The 15,582-nt window shown below is 34.9% G+C and overlaps 1 protein-coding gene across 1 annotated transcript; it reads right to left on the bottom strand.

The window, feature by feature from the left end:
* Nucleotides 1-2,689: 2,689 nt before the first annotated feature.
* LOC106879587 (coatomer subunit epsilon) lies at nt 2,690-15,511 on the bottom strand. The gene is made up of 11 exons (XM_014929224.3): nt 15,404-15,511; nt 13,137-13,300; nt 11,750-11,852; nt 11,018-11,067; nt 9,363-9,416; nt 7,234-7,315; nt 6,246-6,401; nt 5,486-5,554; nt 4,481-4,555; nt 3,665-3,720; nt 2,690-2,831 (listed from the first exon to the last, which is right to left on the bottom strand). Exons 1-10 carry the CDS (start codon nt 15,497-15,499, stop codon nt 3,667-3,669), a joined length of 903 nt encoding a protein of 300 aa, XP_014784710.1. The 5' UTR covers nt 15,500-15,511; the 3' UTR covers nt 2,690-2,831; nt 3,665-3,666.
* Nucleotides 15,512-15,582: the final 71 nt, after the last annotated feature.

Genomic DNA, 15,582 nt, shown 5'->3' with positions numbered 1-15,582 from the left:
AGATATATACATATCTATCTATATATAATTGTTCAAGAGGACAACAAACGTTAAGGCAAGGCAAATTAAAGTACATAGTTCAAGTTTCCGATGTTGTAGAAACAAGTGCATAAGTCCTTAGGTGCAATCCTGCCTTGTGAGTGGATTTGGTAGGCAGTAACTAAGAGAAGTGTGTCATATCTATTTATATATCTATATATGACAGTCTTCTTTCAGTTTCTGTCTACCAAATCCACTCACAAGGCTTTGGTTGGTCTGAGGCTGTAGTAGAAGACATTTGCCCAAGGTGCTATGCAGTGGGACTGAACATGGAACCATGAGGTTGGGAAGCAAGTTTCTTACCATACAGCCACACCTAAAGGCTAAAAACATATTTAGCATTTCAGTGATGTTTAAAGGAATGAGTAAATATAGTAATCCCTTGACTATCGCAGGTGCTATGTTCCAAACACCCCCATGATAAGTGAAAATCTGCAAAGTAGAAACAGTACTGTACTGTATATATTTTTAAAATTATTTTTATAATTTGTATATGTTTATTTTATTATAAATGCAAAACACCACCACAGAGGAATCAACATAAGCTTAAAATAAATTGTGATAGATGGCTTGCGAAGACCTATTGGGGCAAGCGAAAGTGAAACCGTCAATGGCACCTGTGCCCAGCATCACCTTCCTGGCACTTGTGCCGGATGGTACGTGTAAAGACATTTGAGCGAGATCGTTGCCAGTGTCGCCGAACTGGCTCCTGTGCAGGTGGCACATAAAATACACCATTTTGAGTGTGGCCGTTGCCAGTACTGCTTGACTGGCCTTCGTGCCGGTGGCACGTAAAAGCACCCACTACACTCTCGGAGTGGTTGGCGTTAAGAAGGGCATCCAGCTGTAGAAACTCTGCCAAATCAGATTGGAGCCTGGTGTAGCCATCTGGTTTCACCAGTCCTCAGTCAAATCGTCCAACCCATGCTAGCATGGAAGGCGGACGTTAAACGATGATGATGAAATACGATATGGTGAGGGATTACTGTAATGTAGAGAGGCATCAAAACAGATGCTCTGTGGAATCTGCTATGGAGAACAACTATTTGTGCACATTCTAACACATAAAAAACATGTAAAAGCAGTATATACAGCTCATGTGTCATAGAGAGGAACTGAAAGAACCTGTCATCTGTATTATAGGCGCAGGAGTGGCTATGTGGTAAGTAGCTTGCTTACCAACCACATGGTTCCGGGTTCAGTCCCACTGCGTGGCACCTTGGGCAAGTGTCTTCTACTATAGCCTCGGGCCGACCAAAGCCTTGTGAGTGGATTTGGTAGACGGAAACTGAAAGAAGCCTGTTGTATATATGTATATATGTATGTATATATATATATATATATATATATGTGTGTGTGTGTTTGTGTGTCTGTGTTTGTCCCCCTAGTATTGCTTGACAACCGATGCTGGTGTGTTTACGTCCCCGTAACTTAGCGGTTCGGCAAAAAGAGACCGATAGAATAAGTACTAGGCTTACAAAGAATAAGTCCTGGGGTCGAATTTCTCGACTACAAAGGTGGTGCTCCAGCATGGCTGCAGTCAAATGACTGAAACAAGTAAAAGAGTAAAAGAGAGTAAAGAGTATATATAGATGAGTGAGTGGACAAACAAAAGAAAAAGGCACATTTAGTAGGAGTTACATGTATTATTTAAAACAGTTGGATTGGGCTCCATGCGACAAAGTTTCACGAGCCTCTAAAGCCTGGAGCCAAATCAAACTGTTTTAATTATATATATATGACATGATGTGACAGTTGTAATTGAGTATGTTGTTCATTTCCTATCTGTTGTGAAAAATAAGTCTGGTGATGGAGAAATATTACTTTGCTTGGAAATAGGTGAGTGTTGGTGATAGGAAGGGTATCCGGCTGTAGAAAATCTGCCTCAACAAATTTTGTCTGACCCATGCAAACATGGAAAAGTGGATGTTAGACGACGATGATGACTGCCTATATGTATTTGAACAGTTCTTAAAGAAGATTGGCTGTTTTGTATTTTAGATGAAAGGAAGAACAAAGAGAAAGAAATGAAAAATCTATAAAGTTCTTCAATCTTTGATCTGTTTCAGTTGTGAGACTGCAGCCATGCTGGAGCACCACCTTAAAGAATTTTTAGTCAACTGAATTGACCCCAGTACTCATTTGTTTTAAAAGCCTGGTACTTATTCTATCAGTCTCTTTTGTCCAAACTGCTAAATTATGGGGACGTAAACACACAAACACCAGTTGTCAAGTGCTGGTGGTGGTAAGGAGATAAACACAGACACAAGCACACATATATATTCTTTCAGTTTCAGTCTACCATATCCACTCACAAGGCTTTGGTTAATCTGAGGCTGTAGTAGAAAACACTTGCCTAAGGTACCAAGCTGTGGGACTGAACCTGGAAGCAAGCTTCTTACCACACAACCACGCTTGCACCTATAAAATTATTTGGTTTCACCAATTCTGCAAATTCAGAGGCAGATGTAATTTTCTACTAGATTGAAAGCTAAAAACTATTGTCCACAGACAGCTCACTACTATGTGACATAGAGGGTACTGTAGAGCAGTTATTCACCCCCACTCCACATATTTGTAATATGATTCTACAAGTGTAACATGTAACTATGAGATGATGATATAAATGATAAGCAAAGTTGAAAGAAAATATAACTGAGATAATTTTATTCTAGTTTTGCAGAAAAATAAGACAATTGTTACATATAATAGAAATAATGGTCCAGAAATAGAGAAACAGAGTAATAGCTGATGTAAAGTATTTTCTGATTTCATCAATGTAAGTTCAATACCTAAAATGAGAAAGAAAAGTTTATTTAATAAAAGACAAAATACACTGATAACACTATGTAACACAATTTTTGTCTATGGGTAGCAACTTATTTCCTATTTGCTTACTCCTAGAATGCATGAAAAATGGCTAATGTTTCCTTCAAACTTTGCTTTTGTTACATTTATTTAAATCCCAAAGAATCCCTTTCAACACATGGCTATTGTTCCCCCACTACCCCTGCTCATGATTAGAGATGCACATGTCAGCTGCTAAGGGACATGCCCAAGTGGTTAAGGTCAAGCAAAATGACAAACAGATCTGTGATATGGAGCAGAATATTTGCTATAATGATATTTCTGCCTCAGCAATGCAGTACTGAATCAGTCTGAAATGTAATGAAAATTAGGTCAGTTTCAAAATATTGGTGTCTAGGTCACAAAATCAAAGTTTGATGGGAATAGTAGTCATTTTCTTTTTATTTCTAGATAATAGCAAATATGAAATAATACTTACTGACCAAAGACAAAAAAAAAAATCTTGTTATACAATGTTACACTATTTAAACAGTCCTGTAAGTATTGAGGACTGTTTAAATAATGTGTTGTTAGCTTAATAAAGGTTAACAGAAATTTTAATATGACCATACGAAAACATTGTGAAACCACTCCAGCAAAATGATGGTGTTCTCTTTAAGTTGATATCCCAGAGAAATTTACAGAAAAATAAGTAGATGGATTGTAAAATTTTAGAAAACTTTTATCAGAAGATAGCAGTCATATCTGGGAATTAACAATCTAGCAATAAAAATACCTTTGACCAAATATTCCTCAGATAATGAAAAACTCAACTTACATTTAGGCTGTAACACTTGGTCCATAGTTTCTCACAAGACGGTCAAATTCATTCTCCTGTAAAGAATAAACATTTTTATAGAGGATTCAACCCCAGAGTTAATGAAAACAAAATGGAACATTTTGTGGTTTTGGGTTCATTCCCAGAATATGGTAAGGTGTATGTCTTTTCCTAAAGCCTCAGGCTCCCCAATGACTTGAGAGTGAAATTGGTAGATGGGAACTTTATAAAAGCCTGTTGTATATGCATCATCATCATCCTCACTTTAATGCCCACTTTTTCATGCTTCCAAGGTTTAGGCAGAGTTTATCAAGGCAGATTTTCTGCAGCCAAATACCAACCCTCAGCATGTTCTCATACAGAATATGAATGACATTGCTTGTATGTCAGTGACACACATTTACAACTATCACGCGGCGGCAAGACAATGGAGACACAAATACACTTACACACACACGTGGTAAAAAGTTTGTTTCTCAACCACATGGTCTTGGGTTCAGTTCCACAGCTATTTAACTGGGATTTATGAAGCCATGTAGAGTTTAAGCCTTTAGCATTCAGATCATTGTCAGATAAATTGCTTATTAATTCATATTGTTTTGAATAATCATGCATTATCTTGCAGCCTTGAGATTTTCATGATGTAGTTATCAATTTTAGAATGACATGGTAGGACAGTGTGAGAGACCAGATCTGCCCATTTTGAATATAAAAGGTAGAATATTTGGGTAGGAAATGCCAAAGAGTTGATGTGCATGATTTTGCTGACATGGTTATAGTACATGATTTTGCTGATAATGTTTACAAAATACCTACCTTGTGTAAATAATCTACAACAAAAGGGTGGTTTTTATGTGAGTCCTTCAATTGAGAGATATATCTGTTAGCGACCTGAAATAGATACAATATATATGATGAGTGTAGACATATTAAAACATTCTGGTCTAAATTAATAAGAAATAAGTTATTTTTAATTTTTGTGTTAATATGTTTATAAAGTATTATGAAAATATATTTAGTTGCAGAATGATAGTTTATGAGGTAGTTTGACTTCAATTGCGCATCTCAAGGAAAATGGAATAAAGAATATGTTACCAGCAGCAGTAGAAAAAACACTCATTAGTCATTAAGCTAAGAACAATTGAAATAGTTCTTTCTAGAATGAAAGATGCTCTCTTTCTCTCTCTCTATATATAGTAAGAGTTTATAAAAGAAATCTCAACATTCCTCTAGCTCTATGGAAGCAAAGAAATTGTTTCACTAGATTAGAATAATAGATTTGGTTTGCAAAGTAAACTAAAATATTTTCATTTTTTAAGTACATTGGAAACTGGTTACAATAACTTATGCTATAAGATAATCTTTGATGTATAAATTTTGATTTTTGTTTTAAGGACAAGATATTTGAAAATGGACATCATATTTCTCTCCTTTTTTCCAAGTAATTTAGTGGTACATTAGTTCTGCAAGAAAGTAAAAAATATCTTTCAAAACTCCAGTCGAGAGTAACCACAAAATTAGTAAATTTCTTTGATTTGAATTGTACTAACAACGTTTTCTTTGACACTTAGAGGAATAGTTTTAATATTGGATAGTAAGTAGTACATTGCATCAAGCAATTTGGAATCCTGTCGGGCACAGAAATCTTCATAAACAGGCAACTAGAGAACATTCGATAAATGATGCTAGCAGTGAAAAACAGATACTAAAATTATGACAAAACAATAATAATTAATGTGCCAAATTAGGGTTAGGGTTGAAAATTAGAGACTAGTTTAATGATTATTACAATTTGCTTTCTCTGAAAGAATGTTTACTTACTTCTGGTGCTTTACCCAAATGTTGTGAAAGGACAATCATATTCACCAGGGTCTCTGGATTGTTACTATCCTATAAAATGGAAAGATGCAATTCATATTTACCAAATATATATAAATTATAGTATAATATTCATTAATAAACTAAGCTAAAAGCTTGTGTGTGTACATGTGTAACACACATGCACACCTCATACACATAGCACACACAGAAAAACAAATATTTTTTTTACAGCTTAATTTGTTGGTACAATGAGTAGTTAACCAAAAGCTTGATTGAATAAATAAGCCATTTGTTTACATGTGCCACAAATATATATGTATATATATACATACACAAGGTAGTGGTGAACAGTGAGAATGAGCGTTAACATTGCATTTGGAGGATAAATATTCTGATCACTTTATAGGATTTATAAAGTACAAATCATGTGATGTCATCTATGTCATATATGTACACAGTTTTGAATTCAAGGATGAGTTCCCAAGAACAAATAAAGAACATTTTTACTGCTATTATACATATTATTTATATGTCAACATTATATTTATTACATATTAATTTAATCAAACTGGATAGGCGGTGAGTAGACCAAGAAATCATGATTGAAATTTCACAGTTTACCCAGTAATGACACTGCTATAAGCAGTAATGATATATCTCTCAAAAATATTTTTAATTACATGAACCAGACAATGTACAAGGCCTCTTGTTTTTATTGAAACAAACGAGAACTCCTAAAGAGATTTATTGTATTACTCACTTTGTCCATAGCCTCATGAAGCAGTGATTCAGCGTCTTCAAAATGTCCCTGGGCCATGCAGCAAGCAGCTTGACCATTCAATAAAAGTGGAGTAGCTGCATGTTTATCTGCTTGCTCTTGGAAGATGTAGTAAGCATCTTGATATTTTTCACCACCCTAAGAAAGACAAGTAAATTTGAAGATACTGGTTTGAGAGAATGAAATGGCGTGGGAAGAATTGGTGGGTGAGTATATGGTAAGTTTTTATAATACAGGCCTTAGACTTTGCTTTCTCTGTTTCTCTAAATTAGAATGTGCCTGATTTCTAATGTGTCTTTTAAGCAAAACAAATGATGATGATCTTGGTCAGTGAACCTTAATGAAATAATTCTCAGTTTAGGTGTGACTACATTGTATTAAGAAATCTATAACTAGAATATATATAAAAACATTTTCAGAACCAACCAAATCTTGTGGCATCAACAGACAATGGAAATATTTTACGAAAGTATATAGTTAAGAATTTACCTTCATAGTTACAAGGTCCTGGGTTTGATCCTAAAGCATGCTATCTTGGGCAAATGTCTTTTGCTATGGCCTTAAGCCTCACTAGTGAAATCATTGAGATGGAAAATATATGGAAGCCTGTTGGAGGGACTCTAGCTATAATTTAAAGGTCTTGCCATATCACATTGATTTCTCCTGATAACTAGATTAGGGGTATCTTTGCCTGTGGTATACTCAGTCACTTGACATATTAATTCAATAAGTAAGTAGAAATCAATTACTCATCACTTATTGATAGTTAATGCCATTGACATTATACGACAACTTGATGGAGTGAGTAGTCAGTGACAACAAACTGATGAGTTACTTTGAGTTTAAGTAAATCATGGAGAACGGCAAACTTTTTAAACAAATAACTAGAATTTTAAATAGCAATATTTGAAACTGCAGAATGAAAGTCTTTGGAAATAAATCAAGTCATTTGATTGATCAATTCACTTACCACAGCTAAATTAAACCAAGCCAATGCTAATTGGGTTAAAATACTATCTTCATCAGCGTCTTGCATTTTCTTCAGCTCTTTTCTGAAATGAAGATCAAATTCTCTAATTTTTGTCAAAGAAAGAAAAAAAAAAATGCAATCTATAGGTAGGTTAAAACTCCTCTAGCCCATTAAGCATTTAAACTGGCCATTTCAGGTCAAAATGTTCTACCTGTTTTATGTTCAAACTAAGCAGATCTGGCCTCTCACACCTACCCTACAATATCATTGTAAAAATAATCACATCACTGAAATCTTGAAGCTACATGATAATGCATTCAAAACAATGAATAAATAAGTATTACATTTGACTAAGTAATCTGAATGCTAAAGGGCGAGAGTAGTCCTTAGGTGTCTGGATTATAAGTAATAATATATTATCTGACATAACACCATGTTTAACTATACAAGTTGCTTCAAGTGGAAAATGCTACAAATTTTTTCCTCAGTTTGCTGTAAATTATTTTGTAGACAAAAGACACTACAGATATGTAAATATATGTTTGTTAGAGTAAGACTGAAAATTGTAAGAACTAAAGACTAAAGATTTCGAAATTTGTTTAAGTTTCTCAACTAGAAATGCAGTTCTAAATTTATATTTTTATCAATGCGTCTTTGTAATTGACAAAAATCTTTCTTAATTTGTTCATTATTTATTAAATTTAAAAAAGGTTGTTTTTTTTCAATTTGTATAGTTTTTTTGTCCTCTTTTCTTTCTTTTTAGAAATCTGTGACAAAACACTTGCATCAAAACAACATTAAATTGTCACATTATTGCATTGTAATTAGATTGTTTATAATATAATGCAAAATTTTAATATATTTTTTTATATTTATAATATAATGCAAAAAACAAGTGGCATTATATGTTCCATGGAATAGTGGTATATTAATTATGTAAAATTGAATGTAAAGAATGAAATCTAATACTTCAAATCCAGATTGGGAAACTGAACTATTCTTTTCTTCATTATATTTAATTTTCCATAATAGCTTGGAAACAAAACTAGCTGCACCTACAAAATTGGCAATTACACAATTCTTCAGTTGAAAAGATGACACCTTATCATTCAATCCTCTTCTTTTATTACTTAGTCTGTGAAAGAGGAGGAGGAATAGGACAGTATTCTGAGGCTTTTAGAAAAAAAAATTGGATAATTATAGGTGCAGGCTTGGTTTTGAGGTAAGAAGTTTGCTTCCTAGTTAATTCAAATTATAAACTTACTTGAATTACTTTCCTTGGGTATTATTGGGTCATCCCATAAATAATGTAGTTTTTTCAATTGCATGAATTAAAAGTTAGAGGGAGATGGGATAAACTACTTACATCAACTTGCTATAAAAGCAGGTAGTAATTTTAACTTGGTCTTATTCTTAGTGCATGTTTTGAAGAGTGCAGTTCGATTTTAACAGTTATTTTTTTCAAAGCTATGATGGAAGTGACGAAGAGGCATATTTGGCATATTTTGCTTTATGAGTTCAATAAAGGCAACAACACCACGGAAAGTGGAAGGAATATTAGTGCAGTATATGGGGATCGGACAATAAGTGTAAACCAGTGTCAACTGATTCCAGAAATTCCAAGCCGGAAACTACAGCCTAGAAGACGAGCCTTGTCCTGGAAGATCTGTAGAGCTCGACGAGGACATCCTGCAAACCCTGGTGGAAGAAAATCTCATCATAGCTGTTGTGGAACTTGCAGAGAAGCTTGGAGTTGGTCATTCAAGTCAGTGCTAGGAGAAAAACGACCATCTTTGGTTTGAAGACGAAAGGTGTTCTTCCATCGAGATAATGCTTGGTCACATACAGCAAAGGTGACATTCCCAAGGCTGGAGCAGTTTGAATGGGAAACGATGCCCCACCCCACCATATTCGCCAGACATTGCCCCATTTGATTATCATTTATTTCGCAGTTTAGATTTAAAAGAGAACTTTGTTTATCTTAACTTTGAAAAATAAATATATTTATGGCATGACCCAACATCTATGACAGCATATTGTCAAATTTTCAACAAACAGTAATCAAAATATACAAACATACTAAATACACTATATCATTAGATAAACTGAAGGTAAAATTTAAAACTTACTTTGCAAGATCAACTCTATCAAGTCGCAATAACAGCTGAACAGACAAAGCAATGCTAGAAATACACAAATAAAGTAAAGAAATAGAAATAATTCAAATAATCATGTGAAGACCGGCTCAGTTTCAGTTACAAATGATCTGATACTCTATAGTTATTATATGAGAATAGATACTTAGGAAATTTCCATTTACACATTCTGGGACAAAAACGTGTATTGATGCTTTACTTACATGTGTAGGGGTTACAGTTATATATTTTCTGATAGTGTTTATATAATAAACATTTAAGTAGATGGTCTGAAAACTAGACAAACAGGTCTCTCTCAAGTTACGATGATAAAGATAAAAAGTATGAGAAATAATATGGTAATAAATGGTGACTGGTTGTTATAATTCAAAATCAAAAGCATCTGTTTCTGTCTCTCTATCATATTTTAGCTTTGCATTATCTAGCATAAAGTGGGGGCGCAATGGCCCAGTGGTTAGGGCAGCGGACTCGTGGTCATAGTATCGCGGTTTTGATTCCCAGACCGGGTGTTGTGAGTGTTTATTGAACGAAAACACCTAAAGCTCCACGAGGCTCCGGCAGGGAGTGGTGAACCCTGCTGTACTCTTTCACCACAACTTTCTCTCACTCTTACTTCCTGTTTCTGTTGTGCCTGTAATTCAAAGGGCCAGCCTTGTCGCACTGTGTCACGCTGAATATCCCTGAGAACTACATTAAGGGTACACGTGTCTGTGGAGTGCTCAGCCACTTGCACGTTAATTTCACGAGCAGGCTGTTCCGTTGATCAGATCAACTGGAACCCTCAATGTTGTAAGCGACGGAGTGCCAACAACAATCTAGCATAAAGTTTCCTTTGGTACTACACTCGACTCAGTTGAGTGGGGGACTTGTGAGTTATTTGGCAACCTCACTAGTACCATGTAAAAAGCACCTAATAGACTTTGTAAAGTGGTTGGTATTAAGAAGAGCATCCAGCTGTAGAAACAATGTCAAAGCAGACACTGGAGTTTAGTGCAGTCCTCTGGTTCACCAGGTCCTGTTGAACAGTTCAACCCACACCAGGAAAGAAAATAGACAATAAATAAAGATGATGATGGTAAAATTTATTAATGTAACATCAGAGCTAGATTACAATTAATAGATATATGGAAGATATTAGATATGCTAGGTTAAGTCTTTGTTTTTGTAGAAGTTAAAACATTAGAACAGTCTTCTTTAAAAATATCTTTATGAGCATATTTATAGTAAATGAACTTTGTCTGTAAACTTTAGACATATAAAATCAATGTTTCAACAATGAAAAGAAACTTCTATCCCAGAAATGCTGAAGATATAATGTAAAAAAAAAAAAAGTTCCTATTCACTCATACAATTACTTCTCATTCTGCTAGCATTTTTACAGCTGAATGCTATTTTGCTACCCACACAAAAGAAAGCTACCAGTTTTCATCAAAATGGCTTGGGGGACTGAATTAACGTAGCCATTTTACATATTTACACCTAAATAGACTCTGCCAGCAAGTGCTTTGGCTATAGACATAGAGCAGTTCTTGTAAAAGAAATCTTCAATCCTTTGGATGGTGATCTGATTTCTTAATTTAACCAAATGTGATTCAATGATAAAAATGCTGTTGATCAAAGACACTTACCATTCCAGGGAATCAGATTGGTGCAATACTCTCAATGCAGCATCATAATTCTAAAAATAGTAATATAAAATCATATTAGTTCTTTGTTTCATATAGTGCTAGAGCAATTATTTCTATAAATATGTGACCTTCCTATTGTCAATAACTTAAAAGAATGAACTTGGTATAGAGTGGAACATATTTTAGCATAATATGACTTGAGTGAAGCAAATGAACGTGCTTGAGTCAGAAATTGACCCCAGTACTTATTTTTTTTTAAACCTGATACTTACTTAACCAGTCTTTTTGGCTAAACTGCTAACTTACAGGGACATAAATCAATACTGGTTGTAAGTGGGGTGGGGGACAAACAAAGACACACTTACATAGATATGTATACACACACACATATACAACAGGTATTTAGTTTCACAGATACAAAGATACACGCATGACAGTTTCAATCAACCAAATTTACTCACAGTGCACTAGTCAGTCTGGAGTTATAGTAGAAGATACTTGCCCAAGATGCTACACAGTGGGACTGAATCCAGAACCATGTAGTTGGGAAGCAAACTCCTTACCACATAGACTATGTACACTGCATCCCTATACATCATAAGCTGCAGCTAAAAAAGTTAACAAGAAGAGCTGCCTCAGGAAAACTGCTTAACTCATGCCTGTATGAAAAAGCAGACATAAAATGCAAATCATGATGATATATTTAAGATTAAAAGTGAATAATAAGCTTACCAATTCATTGAAATAAATAGAAGCAGCCATTAGCAAAAATGTACTGTTGCTGATGTCTACGTTGCCACTCATCTTGGTATCTAGCTCATGAAGAATAGCATCTCTGAAAGTAAAATCAACCATATTGTTTTCAAGTTTGATTACTTTGGTATGAAACTTAACAAAGTAACATCATTTACCCTGATTAAATACGAGCATCCCACCTATTCTGACAGCATTGAATAATAATGTTGCTATTAGTGAACAATGTAGTTAGTTACATATTTTTATTTTTTAAAATTCCCTCACTTAACACGTGTGCTTTAATGCATTTAATTATCATTTGCTCAAATGAAACATTTGTTTATAAAATATGGACAATGATAGATGACATTAGTTAATAAGAAAAAGAACGACAAAGATTATTAAAAGAAAACATGTACTGCATGTAGGAGGTGTCAGCCTCCACAATAATCACATTGAAGCCAATTCAATAATAGGCGCACAAGAAGGAATGCACTTCCTAACACCTTGAACGAAACTGACTCAAAATGATGCCGACCTTCATTTCGTTTTGGAACAAGTTCAGTTCCCTCTAAGGATGCTCTATTCTCTAACAATACATGAGGCACAGGGCCATACATTTAACAAAGTTGCAAATAAACATTTACTCTTTTACTTGTTTCAGTCATTTGACTGCGGCCATGCTGGAGCACCGCCTTTAGTTGAGAAAATCGACCCCAGGACTTATTCTTTGTAAGCCTAGTACTTATTCTATCGATCTCTTTTTGTCAAACCGCTAAGTTACGGGGACATAGACACACCAGCATCGGTTGTCAAGCGATGGTGGTGGGGACAAACACAGACACACACACACACATATATACATACACATATATACAACCGGCTTCTTTCTGTTTCCGTCTACCAAATCCACTCACAAGGCTTTGGTCGGCCCGAGGCTATAGTAGAAGACACTTGCCCAAGGTGCCACGCAGTGGGACTGAACCCAGAACCATGTGGTTGGTAAGCAAGCTACTTACCGCACAGCCACTCTTGCGCCTATCTTTTTCATTCATCTTTTATTTCTTTAAACTATAAAGCACATCATCTCTGTCAAACGCATTACAAGGAGGTAGATAAGCTTTAACATTAAATGATAGGTACATCATCATCATTAACTCTTTTCTTGTGTTCAATATACTAACAATATTTTCAAATGTGCTGACTGTGCAATTTCCAAAATTCAATTCTAAAAGAATATTTCAGATCAACTTTAAGATTGAAAATATTGTCAAATTGCAAATTTCCTATGGAATATGTATTTCTAAGCTATTTCTATATTTCGTTTGATGTTAACTTTTCAGCATTTCTGTTTTAAGAAGAATATTATCAACAAATGAGTTACCGTTTGTTTTCATTTGCTAAATAGTCTGCCAACATCCTAACAGCTTGAAGTTCAGGACCATAAGTAGAATTCACTTCATCAAGTACAACTCCAAATTTCCTCTGAGCAATAAACGCCCTGTACATTATTACATCTCGTTGGGTTTTCAAATCTGGGTTGTTTAGCTAAAAAAACAAAAAAATATTGAAAAGCGTGTTGATACAAATTCTAATAAAGTTAAAAAAAAGTTTTACTACAGCAAATGTACAATATATGTTCATGTACAACTCTGCATTGTCTATGCAGTTCTATATTTAAGAGATGAGGAATTATGTATATTATTTACATTATTTTCATTCGACGGATATTTGTCCTCATCTTGTTTGTTGTTAACACGACATTTCGGCTGATATACCCTCCAGCCTTCTTCAGGTGTCTTGGGGAGATTTTGAACCTTGGTTCTCATTCCTAAGGCATTTTTCGATGTTGCTGTTATTATTATTATTGTTAAGGTTACTGCTTGGAATCGAACTCAGAATCTTAGGGTTAGTAGCCCGCGCTCTTTACGACTACGCCATGTGCCCACGGGTTAAGAGCGCGGGCTACTAACCCTAAAATTTCGAGTTCGATTCCAAGCAGTGACCTTAACAATAATAACAGCAACATCGAAAAATACCTTAGGGATGAGAACCCAGGTTCGAAATTTCCCCAAGACACCTGAAGAAGGCTGGAAGGTATATCAGCCGAAACGTTGTGTTAACAACAAACAAGATGAGGACAAATATCCGTCGAATGAAAATAATGTAAATAACTGCATTGTCTATTGTAAAAAACATTTTGATCAGCGGATTGATTTTGAGTTATCTCCCTTGCCACTTGTAGTCTTGGCTTTTAAATATCCTCCGCGTATTATTTATATGCAGAGTGCAGAACGTTCCATTGATGTATTTACCCTGAAATTTTGTTGATAAACGGTAACGGTGATGGTGCACGACCACTACCATCTTTACTGATCAACAAGTTAACGAACCAGAGAAACATTCTGATTAATGAGCTTACCTCTCCCACAGAGGAAACGATCGGTACATTCAATACAAGGAAGTATCAACATTAATATTTATGAATTTACTGCACATTAATAAAAGTACTAGATTTCTCAGGCAAGTGTTACAATTCATAAAATAGCAGCCTGAATTTTGAATCCAGCGACCTAAGTTCGCATCTCGGTGGAACCTAGAAAGTTGACTTTTTTTTATAGCTGCAGGCGTAGCTGTGGGTAAGAAATTTGCTTCCCAGTCACATGGTTTCGGGTTCAGTTACACTACTTAGCATCTTGGGTGTCTTCTACTATAGCTTCGGGTCGACCAAAGCCTTGTGAGTGGATTTGGTAGACGAAAATTGAAAGAAACCCGATGTATCCCCGTAACTTAGCGGTTCGGAGAAAAAAAGAGACAAAACAGTTCTGGAACCGATTTGTTCGACTAAACTCTTTAAGGTGCCCCAGCATGGCCGTCGTCCCATAACTGAAGCAAGTAAAAGATTTGTACTAAAGATAACAATAAATAAACAAAAAGAAAAGGAAGGGAAAATAATTTTGCCCACAAAAATTTAAGTGGCATGTATGAAGTGGATTTTATTTACAACAACCAGTGTTCAAATTGCGTCAGTCATTTTCCCAATAGAAACAGTATAAATAAATGTAACTGGAAATTTGCGAAGAAAAAGCAAAGTATAGATACATTTCTAAAATGTCTTTTTGTTCAATCATATTCACGAGGTAGAATAATTCCTTTCTGTTTCGAGACAAAGTTCAGTTGTTTTGCAACTTCGTAAAGGGAAATATAACTTTCTTCATAACAAACCAGGTTAGTCAATAACATTGCTTAAGGCAAGTGATGTATATTAGAGAAAATTTTGTAATTTAGGTTTTCTCAAAAAGAGATTAGCAACCTAAGAGAAAAAGTATTAAAGATTTTTGAAGCCAAGTCAACTGGCAAGAGACCTGTGAATAGGCAGACCAACAACTGGAAAGTCTAATGACAGCTGTTCTGATAGGAAAGTTTCCCGAGGACTCCACCTTCTTGATCCTCCAAGGAATAATGGACGGAGAGATACATGGATGTATGGATCAAAACCTGGGGGTAAATTCAATTTGCAACTCAGTAAAACATCAAAATATAAATGAAAAGCAATTTATATTTTGAGGTGGTTCTTTACGCAAATGATAAGAACACAAAAGATATATCAATTATATTTAATAAAAGTAAATTAAAATTACGAGTACACACCCTCATTTTGTGAGCTTCGTTGATACATTGTTGGTAATTTCCTATATAAAAAGCAGTCCGGATTTCAAAAAGTTCGTCTACATTGTCGTTCGCCATGATGCTAACAGCAAGTGCGCATGCTTAGCCACGTAATATGTATGAAACGTGTCTATAAAAAAAAAAAGAAAAGAAAAAGGAAC

The sequence above is a fragment of the Octopus bimaculoides genome, chromosome 15 (assembly GCF_046866305.1).
Source record: "Octopus bimaculoides isolate indiv1 chromosome 15, ASM4686630v1, whole genome shotgun sequence".
In the NCBI taxonomy this organism is placed as follows: domain Eukaryota; kingdom Metazoa; phylum Mollusca; class Cephalopoda; order Octopoda; family Octopodidae; genus Octopus; species Octopus bimaculoides.
The sequence above is the reverse complement of the archived record's forward strand: the minus strand, read 5'-3'. Positions and strand labels throughout refer to the sequence as shown.

Excerpts from the sequence above, each read along its gene's own strand:
- LOC106879587 (XM_014929224.3), bottom strand. The coding sequence starts at position 15,499 with ATGGCGAACGACAATGTAGACGAACTTTTTGAAATCCGGACTGCTTTT. Across the intron at positions 7,316-9,362 it reads GATAGAGTTGATCTTGCAAA|AAAAGAGCTGAAGAAAATGC; the intron begins GTAAGTTTTAAA and ends TCTTCATTTCAG. Across the intron at positions 4,556-5,485 it reads ATTTGGGTAAAGCACCAGAA|GTCGCTAACAGATATATCTC; the intron begins GTAAGTAAACAT and ends TATCTATTTCAG.